At 40.1% G+C, this 18,305-nt stretch overlaps 1 protein-coding gene across 1 annotated transcript in view; it reads left to right on the top strand.

The window, feature by feature from the left end:
* Positions 1-18,305, top strand: part of E2f1 (E2F transcription factor 1) — a 34,882-nt gene that overhangs the window by 2,028 nt on the left and 14,549 nt on the right. The window contains exons 3-9 of the mRNA XM_034985083.2: positions 8,477-8,640; positions 9,483-9,679; positions 10,843-11,087; positions 11,445-11,550; positions 11,993-12,104; positions 12,935-13,179; positions 13,479-13,589. Coding sequence (XP_034840974.1) covers positions 8,477-8,640; positions 9,483-9,679; positions 10,843-11,087; positions 11,445-11,550; positions 11,993-12,104; positions 12,935-13,179; positions 13,479-13,589 — 1,180 coding nt within the window. The remainder of the gene's footprint in view (positions 1-8,476; positions 8,641-9,482; positions 9,680-10,842; positions 11,088-11,444; positions 11,551-11,992; positions 12,105-12,934; positions 13,180-13,478; positions 13,590-18,305) is intronic.

The following is an 18,305-nucleotide window of genomic DNA, read 5'->3' as shown; positions in this document are numbered from 1 at the left end:
TGAAATCAATAGGGTCAATGACCGTAATAGTCTAGGGTCATTTGACTAAATGTAAAGCCACTGTAGCTGTAGCCCAGTGATAACATGCTTTGAAAACCTGTAAAAAAACATATTAACTATGCATGGATTTAATACTATCAAGTATATATCAACATAACTTATTATATAGTTATATGACTATGCATTCCTAAGCATTTCCTAGGTGACTTGATATAGCAGATGTAATGTAGTGAATAGTAAGATTTTTCTTCTAATATTGGGCAATGTACTTCAGATTGTTTCGTCATTGCTATATTTAGTTCAACAGTAGTTGTTCTTATCTGCTTGTTAAAAATTCATGGCACTTTTTTGTTTACTTTGATAACTTAATTAGTATAGGTAATTAATTACAAAGATTAATAATAATTAATCTAAAAAATAAATAGAAAAACTGACCGGCTGACATATCAATGGCTGACTGTGTCTAGAAACTTTTTGAAAGATTTCACAAATAGATTCTCTTTATAATGACTAGGTACGAAAGGATTTTCAGAAATACTAGCTGAGCGAAGCAGGGGTCTGTCAGCAATTTTAAACCATTACATTTTTACATACAATTTTAAACCAACAATTCAACTTTAACAAATTTTGTATAAGTTGAATTGTTGAGAATCCGAAACCAGTTTTCCCCTACACTTTAATATAGGTGACTTCAAGTCATTGAGTGAAAAGTTATCTTCTAGGCAAGCATGCTCCAGCTTAGGCTGTGCATCGTCACTTGCCAGCAGTTTAGCAGCTAGTCTGTAAACAAAAAAAAAGCTTTATCTCGGGATATAATGTTTTTCTCTGTATGCTTATTGCAATAATTACTTACTACAAAATTTTTTGGGTATGTTAAATCTATATCAAGTTAATATTACATATTATCTTTACTTATTAGGTTTCTACTAATTTAACCTAACCTAGGAAGAACCTAGAACCTAGGATGTTAAAAGAATCTTTTTATTTTCCTAGTATTATCGTAGTTTGTTCTAAGGTTCTATTTTAAGAAGGGAATACTAAGTAGAGTCAATGATACATCAGTAAATAATACCTAATAACTGAAGGTTAGATTGACAGAGATCTGCTAGTAAGCTATGATGCAGTTTAAGATGAAACCTGGATAGGGTTTGTAGTTACATCTTTGAGTAACTTCATCAATACAGCTTAGTAAGGTCATCAGACCCAATCATGTCAGTAGTCTTCTAGCAAAACCAGACTTGAACAAATTCAAAGAAGCTGTGACTAATTCTGTAGTAGGTACACAATCTTTCAACTAAATTGACAGGTCTAAATCTAGTGTTCCTTTTCGGTATGGAGCAGTCTACACTATGAATGATATACTATTTAGATCTGTCATTTCAGTTTAGAAAATATGGATAATTCTATTATACACTATCTTCAAGCTAAGTTAAATTGATAGGTATGCGCTTCTTTTTCCGCATTGAGATTTGAGCATTATGGTAGAGATAGCAAATATATAGAATTCATTTTAGTTTAAAGGTTGTGTACTTCAGAATCATGGACAGTGTGATACAGTTTGAGCTTTGAGCGGTACTTACTCCACAAAACAAAGCATAAGGTTTAGAATTGGAACCTTTGATCCAAACTGTAGGTACCTTTTATTCAACATAATATTTTGTATTTAGTCAACCAGGATATTGTTGTATATGTACTTTTTCACATTTGCAATTCATATTGAGTTTCTAATTTCTTTTTATCAGCATAGGTACAGATTGTAATATTTTTATATGGCACTTAGAAATAATGATTGTATCATTATTTTGATTTGATATTAATGCTGTTACTGTGTCCATTTCCAATTTATTAGAAGACTAGCCATTGAGCGTGACTTTGTCTGCGTGCATTTAGGTTTTGAAAAAATCTATGAGAATCGATTATTTTTCTTGCCTTTTTCAAGATTGCCTCAAGGCCCAAGGGCCTTTCGCTGAAATTGTGTAAGTAAAGTAGTTGAGGCGTAAAGAAGTAACAAACAAACATACATACTGCTTATAATATTATTAAAAATGCATTGAATCACTACACTAGGCCCACGGCAGATGAGATGGCGGCGGGCCAGGTCGGTAAGTTCTGAAAATTATATTTTGTGTGAAAGATGTCATACAGAATGCCTCCCTGGCAGGTCATAGAGGCAGAAAAGCATTGCGTACCCTACTTGAACTATCTCAATTTCTCATCATGACTTGCCAGCAATAGGTAATCTTCCTATCTAATTAAAAAAAAAAAAATCTAATGCCTACCATGGCGTCGAACCCTGTGCACGCCATTGGTCCCTGGTGTCCTGAAATTCTATAGCAGACATTACATAGACTGCTAAATCCTGGCCTGACCTTGCACCAGTCTGTGTGTTTTTGGCTTAATCCTATATTATGTATATTGAAAACCTTTGGAAACATGGTTAACAAACCATGTACACATTTGATATAAGCGGTGCGGTAAACCAACCATATGACAATCAGGAAGTTATTATTATAGATATTATTAGGAAGTTGCTATGGTGACTGGTTTATAGATAAATATTTTAACGTTTTGTCCCCCTATAATCTTTGTAATAACCACCTTATGTTCTACATTAATTTTATTAGATAGTCTTTATCATACAATAGTCTGTATAGTAGCAATTATAGGATTTTACTGTCAGTTGACACTTGACACAACCTACCTATGATGATGTATGGAGTTGGCCTCCTCCACAAGAGAACCAAAGTAATTGACAGAGCCCAGAGGATTAGCGAGCTGAAATGGCAGTTAGCAGACCATGTACCGGTAACCATCTCCAGCCCACTGAACTGTCGACCGTGGATGAGGAAGGCAGAGGACCGCGTATGGTTGGTTGCGCGCTCTCGAGGTGGCCTGTGTCCAGCTGTGGATGCAAACAGATTGATTGATTGAAAACATAGCAGGCGCAGAACCGATGGCCGTTGGGGCAGGTTCGTTCTCGAGTGGACAGATTGCAGTTACCATGTACCGGTAACCGCAATATGGGACGATCTCCAGCCCACTGAACTGACGACCGTAGATGAGGAAGGCAGAGGACCGCGTATGGTTGCGCGCTCTCGAGGTGCATTATGTCCAGCATTGGATACAAACAGGCTGATTGATCGGTCGCAGAACCGATGGCTGTTGTGACAAACGCGTTCTGGAGCGAAGGCCGTGCACCGCTAAGCGCAATGTAACCTGGACCTAATGACCTTAAAAAGGTAGTGAGAAGTGGGTGGTTGAGCGACCAGTTGTGAACATAATATACAGGCAGGCATGGATGGATGACTTCTGTTAAATCATAAAAATCTAATGTATTTTGTAAAGGAATCGTATTTTTGTCAGTTCTTTGCTGTGATTCCAGTACTTTGACTAAACATAAGGTGCACTTTTAGGACATGTTATAATATGTTGTAGCCTCAAGAGAGGACAGATGTTTGCCTTGATTGTTATCATATTTTATCTGATTATAATATAGCTGTTAGGCCAGGGACTTTGTTTTGTTTATGACCGTTTATTTTGTATAGGTACAATGAATTCTGTCTGGTTTCGAAGTACAGAAGTGGCAAGAAGGGGAACAGGTGTGTTCCTTTAGCAGTGTATCAAATCCTTATACTTCTGCGTGTCGATTATGAAAAAGCTGCATCAATTATTATTATTGGTTGTGATTGGCTGAATTTATGGCAATGCATTTCAAGCCCCATAGTGAGAGATACTCGGCCAATTGCAAGCGACACACTGTAGCTGCTTACAGGGGGCTATGTTAAATTGGAATATGTAAATCAATAGATAAGATAAAATATTTTTACTACACGTTTTGTTAGGATGTTTGCTTCACAAAAAGAAAATTCGATGTACTAATAGGATCAAAGATAAAACAGTTTTATGGTTTCTATAGTTAGACCTAGGCAGTGGGTTTTTTATAATGTCTCATGTTATAGACATAAATAAACAGGTTATTTGCTAAGGTGAGGCTAATCTTGCTGCTTTTATATAAACTAGCGAGCCGCCGCGGCTTCGCACGGGCAGCTTACTACAATTTTCGAAGGGATCTCTAATTTTTTAAAAATAAAATATAGCCTATGTCCTTAGGAATAATGTAGCTTTCTACAGGTGACAGAATTTTCTAAATCGGTTCAGTAGTTCAGAGATTACCCCCTACAAACAAACTTACAAACTGTGCCTGTTTATAATATTAGTCACTTGCGGATTTAGGTTTTTAAAAATTCCGTGGTAACTCTTCGATTTTCCGGCATAAAAAGTAGTCGCATTCCAGGTCTTTAACTATACCCATGCAAAAAATCACGTCAATCCGTTGCTCCGTTGCGAGTTGATTGAAGGACAAACTACCAAACCAGCAAACAAACAAACCAATAAACCAACAAACAAACACACTGTCACATTTATAATAAGGGTAGTGATATAGTTTCTTATAATTTATAAACGTAGAGCGAAAATGAGAAAACAGCTTCCCCTTTCCATTTCTACTTTCCCATATCATCATGAACTTTTCAATTTAAGTGTGAAGCATGTAGGAAGTCTTAATTATTTGCTTCCTGTTATGTCATATTCTTAATTTTGATACAACTCCTGGATTATTTGTAAAGGGGCGACCAAGGACTGTTTTTAATTTTTTTATTCTGATAAAAGTTGCCCTTGACTGCGATCTCACCTAGTGGTAAGTGATGATGCAGTCCAAGATGGTAGCGGGCTAACCTGGAAGGGGTATGGCAGTTTTTATTAAACCCATACCCCTTTAGTTTCTACACGGCATCGTACCGGAACGCTAAATCGCTTGGCGGCACGGCTTTGCCGGTAGGGTGGTAACTAGCGATGGCAGACACCTCGCACCAGACCGGACTAGAAATTTAGAAATTATAAATTTCGAAACACCTGCCAGGAATCGAACCAGGGACGTCCCACTAATAAGACCACAGCGCTTACCACTGCGCCAGGGAGAACGTCAGTCAGGTTTTTGACTTTAAAATAAAATTTAAAACTATCATGTTTTTAAAAATGATCTTCTAGATCCTTCTTCTGTTTGAAGTTGATGACTTTTTGATTCTCTTAGTAAATATGATAATTGTTGGAGCATTATTAACTATCGTTTCAAGTTTGTTTCCATTTGCCGAACAATGATGAAGGCTTGTCGAACGCAGGTGAATTTTGGAAATGTTTTGAGAAGTTTCCATACTCAGTGATAGGTGGCATTAGAGAAAGCCCCTCTGGCTTATTTATCGCATCCATATATTATCAAGTTTGTTTCCATGTTTTGTCGAACAATGCCTTTCCAAATCAAAGACTTGGCGAATGCAGAGGATTTTGGAATAGTTAGGTAGATGTTTCTCAGTCAGTTCTCGGTTCTCGTCAGTTAGTCTTTGATTGGTGGCCTTAGAGAAAGCTCCTCTGGCTTATGTATCGTATCAAGTTTGCTTCCATATTATTTTGTCGAACAATGCCTTGGCAAAATCTTGGCGAAAGAGGTGAATTTTGGAATTGTTAGATGTCTCCGTAGTTAGTGATTCCTTGATTGGTGACATTGGAGAAAGTTCCGCTCTGGCTTCGACATAATATGTCGATTTGTCTCTGTAAAACTCAGAATATAGGTAGTAGAGTAGACACGTCGATTGTGAAGTAAACTGGATGTTATAGAACAAGTGTGAGTTTGACTCGCACACGAAGCGTTCCATTCTATTACACAAGACTTTTTAATCTACATGGCGGCAATTTTGAAATATTTATTATTTGTTTAAAACATCTATTTGCTGTTATGGTTTATGAGATACAGCCCGCTAGCAAACAGACGGACGAACGGACATCGGAGGCTTGGTAATAGTATAGGGTCACCTTGGCAGCCTTCGCGTACGGACCCCTAAAAATCAGCTGGAGGCCTAACCTTTAACTTCCTTTATTGTATGGTCGCCTAAAAATAAAGCTAGCAAGTGTCCGCACATGTTAGCGTTGGTGTTATTAGTAAGTGATGTCGCGAGTGCGATCACCCGCGTTCATGCGCCATGTGGCCGCAGCCACCATGGGGTCACGTGGCAGGTACTCACTTCCTGCGCTCCTCCATTGCGCAATGCAACTGTCATTGTCCTTATCGTCTAACGACACAACGCCCTTCGAATGTTTGGACGAATTCTTTTTGTATTTACACATACATACAAGTGTATAATAAATCGGTTATTTAACTGTTGCATGCTCCTGTTATTTTAAATTTTTAACCGATTGTTCAGAAAGCCTTTTGCAATCTTTATCTCCTTCAAATATCAAACCGTTATATCCTTAAGGTTCCATTTCATAGACTATTCCGATTAGAATAACAGGACAGGATAAATTGATTATGTAAATAGCCCTTAGCGAAATTTTTAATGCAGGGGTGTCGTATGATATTTTATCTAACAAGTCAAGCTTAGAGGCACATCTGCTCTGATTTCTTGACGCACCAGAATCGAACCAGCGCGAATGCATATCTTCGGCCTAACAATAGGTTTGCCGGATCACTATTAATAATAATATAAATTTTGAGATAAGAAATTGGCATTCTTTTGGTAGAATCCCTTCCGAGAGCCCCGTGCCTTTGTGTCGGTTCTAATTTATGTCGCGTATTGTGTAGGTACCGGGTACAGTACGCGGCAGAAAATAATGTACATCGACGTTTAGAATAGATTTCGGCTTTGTAGAACGTTCTCTGTCACTCATACCTATGTGACGTTTTGTCGGTCTCAACGACAGGGACAACGCTCTACAAAACCGCTATTTCTTTCTAAAGGTCGATGAACATTATTTTCTGCCGCGTATTGTACTTACCCTCCCCATTCCCCACACAGTTCCTCGAAGGGGGCTTTGCCCGCACTGTTTTGCGTTGAATTAGTTGCATCTATTGAATATGCCTCCTGCATCTATATCTGTCTGAGTTTTCAATTAATTTGGCAAAATGTGCGGCACGATTTTCGGACTAGAGCTATGTGTTTTTTACTGTTATGCAGAATCCTTTACATGAAGCCGATGCTTAAGCAAAAAAACATTGGTCATTGGTGTTTGTGAAGTGTAATCAAGTACGCCTATTGAATATGCCTCCTGCATCTATCTGTCTGAGTATTTAATTAGTTTTGCAAAATGTGCGGCGCGATTTTCGGACTAGGGTTATGTTTTTCTTAAATGTTTGTGTTGATTAAATTGGCAGCATTCTTTGTTTTAAATGAATCTATGCTTATGCAAAAAAAGAAACATTGGTGTTAGTGAAGTGTAATCAGGGATAGTTGGATTAACGATGACGTACTCGGTTCTAAGAGTGAGTCGTGATATTTATCACGTTTTGTTGTGGGCATAATGGATAGAACAAATGCTGTTACGTCTCGACGAGGTGTAATGACATTCCGGATAGTAAATTAGTGAATAAAAGCGTGTACTTTTTCTTCCATCATGTTTTATAACGTTCGTCGTTCTTAGGGTTCCGTACCCCAAGAGTGTCAATGGGACCCTTGTCAAGCCTCCCTTGTCCGGCCGTCCGTCTGTCTGACAGCGGGCTGTATCTCGAGAACCGTAATAGGTAGAGTTGAAATTTTTACAGAATATGTAGGTATTTTTATTGCCGCTATAAACAAATAATAAAAATTTCAAAATGGCCGCCATGAAAGTTTAAATTTATTTTTTTATACGGATGGTATGGGACCTGGAACCCTTTGTGTGCGAATCCGACTCGCACTTAACCGATTTTAACAGACAGTGAAATCCGGATCACATACCTACATATCTACGAATGTATAGTTTACTTATCACAACCATCTAATATTAAGCATTTTATTGTAGAGAAGATTTTTTTCTTTTATGTAGAAGACTACATCAAGTATGAACAAAATAATCTTTTCTTCTGAAATGGTTTTGTATCTACTGCAATGCCTGTCTGCAAAGAATTATAGAAAGTAAGGTATCACCTGTGCATATCGTTATTACGACTGTTTACATTTTGTTTGGATAGTTTCGTGACGCATCCGTCTTGAAAATAAAACATTTTTACAAACATTTGCCTACTGAAGTCTTCAGTAATAGTCTTCAGTATCAGTTCAAGAACTTGGGCACGTTTTTTATCGTAACATTAGAAGTATAGGACCATTAATTTCTTGGATTCCTGTTATATTTTTAAGTTAAAATATAAATTCTGCATGGTATCTTTAAGAATCTACATTCCAAATGCCAAGTTAACAGTAACAATAATCAACAAACTTTCAGCACCTATTACCACCATTAAGGGGGATCTTCACAAATAACTTATACTGGTTTTTATTATATTTTATAGCCTAAATAAAATATCGAGTTTCATAACTTATAGGACTTTCATATAACCTTCCAATCCCTATATTACCCCCTTTTTTCTCACCCCCCGATTTCCTCAAAACCGTTTCTAACAACAAACTGATCCTATGGGGTTTCTCAAAGTTAAAAATAAATTGTGTAGGCGGTGAAAAGAAGACTGAACCTGAGCGAGAGCAGTTCAGGCAGTCAGGGGCATGTGGTGCCCTTGAAGGCGGACTTCAAGACGCCCAAGCAGAAGCGCGCCAAGGTGCTGGTGCCCTACAGCCGCCCGTCCAGCTCCATGAAGAAGTACACCGAACGCTCCAGGTACAATACTTTTGCTCCAGGTAAAGTACATTTTATTGAAATCTACTTTAGTTTTTGCCGTCTCAAAACTTACACATTAAATGTATATCAAAATTATTTGATAATAGATGCGATGCCCTCAGGTTCGTCCGCGTGGATTTAAAAAAATACTGAGTGATGTCTTCGATTTTCCGGGATAAAAAGTAGTCTGTCTCCAAGATGCAAGCTATTTCTGTAGTCTGTATACTACGCGGCAAAAAATAATGTACATCGACCTTTAGAATGAGATTTCGGCTTTGTAGAGCGTTGTCTCTGTCACGTTTTGTCGGTCTCAACGACAGAGATAACGCTCTACAAAACCGCTCTCTCTTTCTAAAGGTCGATGTACATTATTTTCTGTCGCGTACTGTACCAAGTACGCGATGCCCGCAACTGCATCGATGTGGATTTACCTCGATTTTTAAAACATCCGTGGAAAGTCTGTTTTGCCAGGAAAGAAAGTATCATATGTCTGTCCCTGGCATAAAAGCTATCCCCGTACCAAAATTCGTTAAAATCTGTTAAACGGACGGGCCTGTGAAGAACTAGCAGACAGATAGATAGACATAGGTACATACTTTTGCATTTATAATATTAGTATAGATACACAAATGACATTTGACAATGAATGCAAAATAACTCGTACAATCTGAAAAAGGACCGTATACCTATTTGCTCTGTGTGTTTGCCATTTCTCAGATTATAAACATGATAGGCTCTCAGATTGCATACATGTTATGCTGCATACAGATTGTATGCATGATAGGTTGCAGCCCTTTAGCGTTGATCATCCGTGCCTTATTGTATGATCTGTATTGTTTCAGGTTTGACACATCATTAGGTCTACTTACAAAAAAGTTCGTAGCTCTACTCAAATCATCGCCCAACGGTGTTTTAGATCTAAACATAGCAGCGGAGCATCTTTCGGTCCAGAAACGGAGAATTTACGACATCACAAACGTGTTAGAGGGCATAGGAATATTAGAGAAGAGATCGAAAAATAATATACAATGGAAATGTGGTGAGCTTAAAACTTCAATTAATAAAAATTTATTTATTTATTTATTCAGATACAAGTTAGCCCTTGACTGCAATCTCACCTGGTGGTAAGTGATGATGCAGTCTAAGATAGAAGCGAGCTAACCTGGAAGGGGTATCACAGTTTTTATTAAACCCATACTACACCTGTTTGGTTTTTACGCTGCATCGTACCGGAACGGTAAATCGCTTGGCGGCATGGCTTTGCCGATAGAGTGGTAACTAGCCAAGGCCGACAAGACCAGACAAGAGATTTAGAAGTTATAAAATTCCAAACCCCTGCCGGGAAAACCCAGTACCTCCCACTAATAAGACCACAGCGCGGAGGTCGTCGTGAATTGGCAGAAGAACTGCTAGTTTTTAGTTTATCTGAAGTTTGAAAAATGAAGTAATTTCTGAAAGAGACAATAGTGCCGTTAAAAGTGAATATTTTGTTACACAAAATACTAATTTTAAACGAATGTAGAGTTGAATGTGGAATTGCTTCATTTTCAAAGCTTAGCTGATCTTAGCTCTAATGGAAAAGGAATTATGATAGCTCATGAATCCTTTTCTATCAGAGCTAAGATCAGCTATAAAAATGAAGCGAACTAATGAGCATAAAATGAATGATACAGATAGTTAAATCCATTACGACGTGCCTCTTCTTCTTCTTCGCTCTGGGCTGGTTTCCGCACTTAAACGTTTCCGTCTGTTGTGCGTGCATTGCCCCTCCCCGCTGAAGTCTTCACTCCAGCCATCCAAGCTCGCTCCAGAAGCCGAGTAGACCGCCCAGGTTGCCGAGGGCTTCATAGAGTGAGGTCGGGGAACCCAAATGGCGTTCGCGTAATTCTGATACGCCCGTGCACTCAAGGAGCACGTGCGTCGGTGTTTCATCGACCTCCATGCAGGCCCTGCACAGAGGACTGTCGGTGACACCTATAACGAAAAGGTGTTTGTTATGCCCTGTTATGAGTACCACCACCTTCCTAGGTTATCTCTGTACAGGCGGAGTAGTTTGTTAGTTTGCCGTTTGTCTATGTTGGGGAAAGCTTACGACGTGCCTCACTCTTTGTCCCAATCGGTTTCAGTGCAAGTGTGCTTATTAGTTAGAGTTATTATATAGAGTTCTTTAATCGGAATAAATACCGATTTAAAATGATTTAGGGCTCGGTGCGGGCGGAGTGAACGAAGACAATCGGATGCGGAGGTTACGGCGCGAAGTTCGCGCTCTGAGCGCGCGGGAAGCGAAGGTGTCGCGCGCCGTCACCGTCGCGGAGCACGCGCTGTCGCGACTGACGGCCGAGCACAGGTCGCGAGCCTACATCACGTACGCAGACCTGCGGTCGATCAAGGACTTCAGGAATCAGACCGTCATACCTATCAAGGCACCTCCAGATACCAGGCTCAGTGTGAGTATTTATTATCCTTGAGTACCCAACCTGTCTGCAGCTGCAACGGGATTTAAGTAAGTGTGGACTCAAAGCGTGCGGCTTGCGACAGGTCGTGCTACAAGTTCGGGCGTACATTATGGATGGCGATATCAGTCTGCATGTGTCCTCCGCCGTCTTTATCCATCCATTTCCTTTTTAGAGTAGTTAGTTCAGTAGCGATCCCACGCTGCGATTACGGGTACGCAGTAGCCAGTCTCACAAACATGCGGTACAAAACCTGCCCACTGACTTGACACGATTTTTTATAACCTAAATCCACGCGGACGAAGTTACGAGCACGGAGCTCCATCTAATTATTATTGGTATTTGTTACAGGTACCACACCCAGATGAGAAAGGATACATGATACATCTTAAATCAAAGTCTGGTGAAATCGAAGTCTACCTCTGTCCTAAAGAAAGGCCGCCAACTCCTCCACCCTGTAAGTATCAAACTATAAAATAGTATAATTATTATTCGCCTAAGCATATAATGACCTTTTATGATAATTTCCTTTTTGTCATTTCTCAGAATGTATTTTTCTCATAAAGTCCTTTTCTCAATATGTCCATTCTCATAATGTACTTTTATGAAAATATCCTACTGTAAAACTGTAAAGAAACTGTATTTCCACGGCCGTGATAAAACCTATAACTTAATTTGCAAACTGTGAATCTTGTGTAAATAGATCTGATAGTTACGTAGCTACATGGTTGTTTGTCAAAAATACCATATCTTGACAAATAACAATAGATTACAGATAGGTTCAATATGGGAACCTGACAATTGGGGGGTGAAAGAGGTCACACTGACGATATAGTGCTGCTTTTAAGTTAAAGAAGACTCTTGGTTAACACTGTTGTAAGTGCTGCAACTTGTTCCAGCGTCAGGCCTGCTGCCGTCAGACCCTCTGCTGGAAGACAACAAGGCGCTGCTGGCGCCGCTCATAGCGCAGCTGCAGGCCATGCCTTCCAGCTCCATCTCTGCTACCTTTTCGTAAGTATTTTTTATATTGAACTTGATGATGCCCACGACTTCGTCCGCGTGGATTTAGGTTTTTATAAATCCTTTTGAAACACTTTGATTTTTCGGCATAAAAGTTGCCTATATCAGTTTCCAGCATGCAAGTTACTTCTGTACCAAATTTCATACAAATCGGTTAAACGGTTTTTAAGAATCGCGTGGGAACTCTTTGATTTTCCGGGATAAAAGTAGCCTACGTCCTTTCCCTAAGATGTAAGTTAACTCTACCAAATTTCGGTTAATCAAAATTGTTTAAACTGTTGGACTGTGAAGAGAGCTAGCCGACAGACACACTTTCGCATTTATAATATTAGTATGGAAGTATGGATATATGGATTATGAAAAACCTAATTTTAGTGTTAAAGAGCAAGTGCACATTAGGCATTGGGTTGTATACGGTTCCGTATGTATGTTCGACGAGCGTTCACATGGAAGCGTGCATTTAGTATGTACAATAACTTAATAGCAGTTATATCAAAGATTGGTATCAAGATCAAAGAGTTTAATGAAATGTGCATCTAAAAGCATCCATTTGAGCACATCATCAGCACTCGTTTGAGTTCTGGTTTTACATTGCAACGCGCGTTACCGTTTTCGCGGTTTGCACGGAATCGCAGCGGAAACTAGTCGCCCGTGCACGTGCAACGTGCACGATGGGAAACCCGCAACGTTGAGCGTACTGCGCTCACCCAAGCTGCGTGTTGGTGGGACACATATCTGTTCTGGTTTTTGTAAGCCTCATTATGTACACACTGACTTCTCCCACCTTTGCTTGAATTGAACCATTGCCGTTTATATTGTAGGACGCCTGTAAAGCGCGAGCCGAACTGCGAGGAGCCGTCGACGTCCGCGCAGTGGGCGCGTAGCCTGGTGGTGCGCACGCCGTGCGTCACGGACCCCACGCTGCCGCTGGCCGCCATGCCGCCGCGCCCCACGCCGATCACGCCCGTGCGCGTCACCGCCGGCGCCGCGCCCGCCTGCTCGCCCGCCGCCGGCGTCGCGCCCGCCTCCTCGCCCGCCGCCGCCTCACTCCCGTCCACGCCCGACAGTGAGTACCTTCCCCTCAAATCCTCAACTGTTGCCAAAGTTTAAAAAATGTCCGCTTAGTTTGAGCGTGTTATGTACCTACTAAAGAAGTTTCCCTTCTTTCATATGATGTAGATAGGTTGTAACTTTTGTAACTAGCCTCGTTGTTGGTTCGGCCAAACATTACCACGCTGTCTGTCATTCTGTATGTATCAGATAAGCATTACCTGCTCCTCACCGCCTCACATATTATTATGACAACTGAGTGATCTTCCGGAGAAGTGGAACCTACCTCTGAAACAGTAACCGTAATGCTTGCAGACGGCAGCGCGCGGGGGCGGCTGCGCAACGCGCTGATCGCGGACAGCGATGACTTCGCGCCCATCATGGGCGGTGGCCGTTTCCAGATGCAGACCGAAGACCAGGAGTCAGGTCGGTGCACATTTATTACGATAAAAATTTCTCTAAATGAGAAAATTCAGACGTTTGGGAAAAAATTAAGCTTCTACAAAATTTTCGCGGAAAGAAATTTTCGGTAGAAGGATGTTAATAATATCTCTATGTCCAGTCCGGTCTGATCCAGTTTAGTCAGTCAATTAATACAAGAAAGTAAAGTAAAATAAGAAAAAAGTATGTCTCAGGGAAGTTAAGTCAGTAGTTTTCATCATGAAGTTTTTTCTTACTGTACTCTACGGCCGAAACACCCGTAAAGAACCTTCGCTTCAAAAAAATACAATATCTCGTTATTAAACAAAGCCATGCTTTAATAATACCACCTCTTTGGGCGCGATAAAGCCGGTGGCTTTACATATAGGGCCGCTGGCTTTCAATTACTATGCCACACTTGAAGACTGCGGGAGGCAGTCTATACTCTATACTCTATACCGATGGCTTTGGCCGCCATCATTGCAAATAAAACACTGGACTGTAATTTCTATGTGCAACTCAAAGTTGCCTACGTCTATTCCGTGAATATCCCTTTTACTTATTCCTTAGACGTGCAAATTTTCGCTTAGTCGAAGAGTCTACTAAGCCAAAATTTGCGACACGACCAATGGGTGAGAATCGAACATGCGTCCATTCCAAACCGTATAAAAATTGTATCCATCCATATATTCCGCGATAGGTCGAGATGGCAATCGGGGTATGAGGCGGGGGACGTCACCCGTACGTCACGCGCGTTGGCCCGCACCGGGCTAGCGCTAGGGCTGTGCGTGTACGGGCGTCCCCATCCCGGTTACCATCTCAACCTGTCGCGTCCTGTAATACTAATAATTGTGGTTAACAAATTATCATATTTTCACAATCACTTCATCTAGCTTTAGCATAGTGAACTAAGCTTACAGGTGGGTGTTAGCGCCTTGCATTGAAGAACGGGAATCTTCGCTTCTTGCAGCTAGTACTCTAGACTGTGATTTGTGTTGCCTTCACATCACAGTCAGAGTTCTAGCTACGCGCTGCGAAACACTTCTGAAGATCACATCACCGACCATTTGGATTTGGGACACTGAGCCTTTAAATTATAACATTTTGTCCACTGCCTTGATTATGTGGTGTATCTCCAAACACATAAATGTCTGAAAAGTTGTTTGCCTTGAACATTAATCTGTCAAAGTATGGAGACTTTAACATTTGCTTGTTCATATAAATAGGGATGATGACTACTAGTCAAATCAGCAACTTTTTATCAAACGTCAAAACACTTGCTTAGTATGAAATACAAAGATGTGACGTCATTTGACGTAATTTTTTGTAAAATCGATAATTTAAAATTGTTAGCAAACTAGCAGCGAATGTGGATTTTACGAATTTTGGAAAACCTCTATTTAATAATTACTAAGAAATATTTTTTTGACATTGGCATCATCCCCATTGACAGATAAGCCAACTTTAGTGATCTGAACTTTTATCCGCGGCAAATCAGTAACTTGCAGTGCTGTCATTTATCAAAATTTGTATGTTTCTTTTGAGTTTTGACACATAAGAACATTGCTAAGTAATTTATCGTCAGATTACAGATAGATTAAATGTTGAAACCAGACGTAAAAGTAGATTCATGACTTTTACGTTGAATTTCAACTCAACATTTCCAAAGATGTTTAAAGAGATTCACCTACCCCTCACATTTGATAACTGGCATAATCCCTGTTGCATGCTTTTGTTTCCTTGTGGTGCTCACTTGTACATATTCATTCTCATTTCGCTTTTTACTAACTTGTTAAGGTATTTTAAGGTTTGTATGTAATAATGTGTAAGTTACTAATTTTGTTACTAATTTTTTATTTTATGTTGTCACTAGAACGTAAAAAGTCAGACGTAAAAAGAAAGACGTTGAATCGTTTTATAATAGTTTACTCCAAAATAAGAACTTAAGAGCCATAATAATTAATATTACACAGACTGCTTGAAGCTGTCATGACTGACTATTTCTATACCCTATCCGCGAGTTGCTGATTTGATAAGTTAGCAACATACTCAACTACAATCGACCGCTCGGATCGTAGTTCGCTATACAGCCGCAGCTATAGTCAGTCTATCCGCGCAAAGGTGTTAGTATAGTGCGCTCTCTGTTACGTAATCTCATACAAATGATAGAACCATATCTTCATCTTTATGGGCGTTAACCATTTTGTGTCACCAACCAATCGCAACCATGTTTTCTAATAATTGAATTTGTAGTTGAGTATATTGCCAACTAATCAAATCAGCAACTCTATCAAACATCATAACGCGCATTTACGGGTATTTGTATGAAATAGTGCAATGTGACGTCATAAATATTGGACGTGCTTTTTAATTTAATCGATAATTTAAAATAGTTATTGCTGTATCACTAAGAAATAATTTATTTTTGACACTAGGCAACAATCCCTATTTTCAAATTTTCTAGCATTGTACAATTTAACTGCAGTCGACCGCTTCAGCAGTCCCTGTACGTTGTTTAATGACCAATTGTATTTTAAGATTTGGTGCCCTGGGCCAATAAGTCCATCAATTAACAAAAAACGGACAAGTGCATGTTGAACTCGCGTAGAGAGGTACGATCAACGTTTCTACGCACAATATTGACAGATTTGTCATGTTATTTTAAACTGCTTATTGATTTTCCTGTAATCAACAGGTAGATTTCGCACTTTGATTTGAGATAGTATGAACGAAAACGATACTAGCAATATTGTCGGGCGTCCCGAGTCACGATAGTTGCGCCAGCCGGCAACACAATCGCTCCGCGTCTTCTTGTGTTATCAACCAAATAATGAATTTTAGGTTTTGTTGTAGGTAGGCTAACTCTTCGGGTAATAAGTCAAGTAGAAAAGTAATAAAATAAAAGATAGGTAATGATGAAAAACTCCCAAAGCTGAGTGAGCACCACGAGGAGCAGCATGAGCCGCCTCTCGGAGCCTGCCATGCCATGCCGGCCATGGCCCTATTGCCTCTACGTTAAATAGACCCCTGGGTATACCTAATCATGTGTGTACATAAACATATCTGGTAGGGTTGTCTATTGTGTACATAAGCAGGTGTAGGTGTGTGGGAGCGGGTGTCGCCGGGGGCGGCCCCGAGCTACATCCCGTGGGGCTCCAGTGCCGCGTGTAGCACCATGGGATTCAGCTCAGGGCTGCCCACTAACTGCAACCATCTACTAATCTACTACATCATCGTAACACCCCCCTCTCATTGTCTAACTTGTCCTGCACCGAGTGCCTTCGACGGTTACGGCTTGACGCTTTTGTCTTAACGCTTTGATATGCAATATTGTGTTTAATTAATTTTTGAGTAAATGTATACATGCGTCAGGTAAAAATAACTAACATTAAACCTGCGCAGTGGTTGATTTATCCAATCTACTAAATGGCCCGCGACTTCGTCCGCGTAAGTTTAGGCTTTTAGAAATCCCATGGAACGGAAACTCTTTGATTTCTCGGGATAAAAAGTAGCCTATATCCGTCTCCCGGGGATCAAGCTATCTCAGAACCAAATAGATGATGTTCGCGACTTTGATTTGATTTTCCGATACAGAAAGTACCCTATGTCCTTTCCTGGGATGCAAGCTATTTTTGTCCTAAATTTCGTCAAAATCGGTTTAACAGATAGGCATAGGTACGAGGTACGAAATGAGGTTGAGTTGCCGCGTTATTGCTTCGTCTGCCAATCTTACGCTTATTCGAAAATGATTCATGCTCAGTTTTATCCTCTCCACTGTTGTACTGTCGTAGACGAACGATATCTTTTTACCTGACGGTATGTGTACCAATAATAGGATTTGGCCTGGACACACTTGTACAGTTCTTGCGATTCACGAGCGCGCGTGACTTTTACTTGTGGTTGTTCCGTATACGCAAAGCACACATGCCAGTCGGAGCGGACATTCACGACCAAGCGCTGGCACGTATACGCACACATTTACACATTTACACATATACAGATACGAAACAACACGCGCACTCGTGAAAATTGAAACTATAACACGCTTCACAGAAAACACTGCAAGCACACCACAACTACGTAGGTGTAGTGTTTCTGCTCAAAGAGAAAATACTATGATTTGATTTCACTCAAACCACGGCTTGGCGTGGGGTGGGGACTGGGATGGCGAGTTAAAGTTCGATTTAACCTTTTTGGCAGCTGAGAAGTGAGTTGTGGAAACGGATGTCGAGATGGCAATCTGCACCCTTAAATATCAAAACTGTTTTAACTCAAAAAAACATCTTTTTTAGAAACTAATAAAGCTTTACTTTTCATAATCTACAGAAGCTATTAAAATTAGAAAAAAAAGTAGAAATAATTATAGTGTTGAAAATATAATATTAAGCATAGTTATATGGGAGTACCTACCATATTATATTACATACTTACGGAATACCTACGCTCGCCGTTCCTGCAATATCCCGCTGCCGTCGAATATCACCAACAACCTTACCTTACCCGCAATTTTACCTCGGGTTTACCGGGGAACAAGAAAATCAACAAACAACACATGGATAAGGAAAATACTTTATTTAATGGACAAGAGCGGTGGAAGAAATGAAACAACATGGAAGGCATGAACACTTTATGAAAATAAGCAACGATTTCTTACCTGCAACCGGACGAGCTGGCTAGCGTATTTCGGAGATAATAGTGATGACTAGAAGCGTTGATGGTTAC

This window comes from Maniola hyperantus, chromosome 4 (assembly GCF_902806685.2).
Source record: "Maniola hyperantus chromosome 4, iAphHyp1.2, whole genome shotgun sequence".
Classification (NCBI taxonomy): domain Eukaryota; kingdom Metazoa; phylum Arthropoda; class Insecta; order Lepidoptera; family Nymphalidae; genus Maniola; species Maniola hyperantus.
Note: the sequence above shows the minus strand (reverse complement) of the source record. Positions and strands in the feature narration are given on the sequence as shown.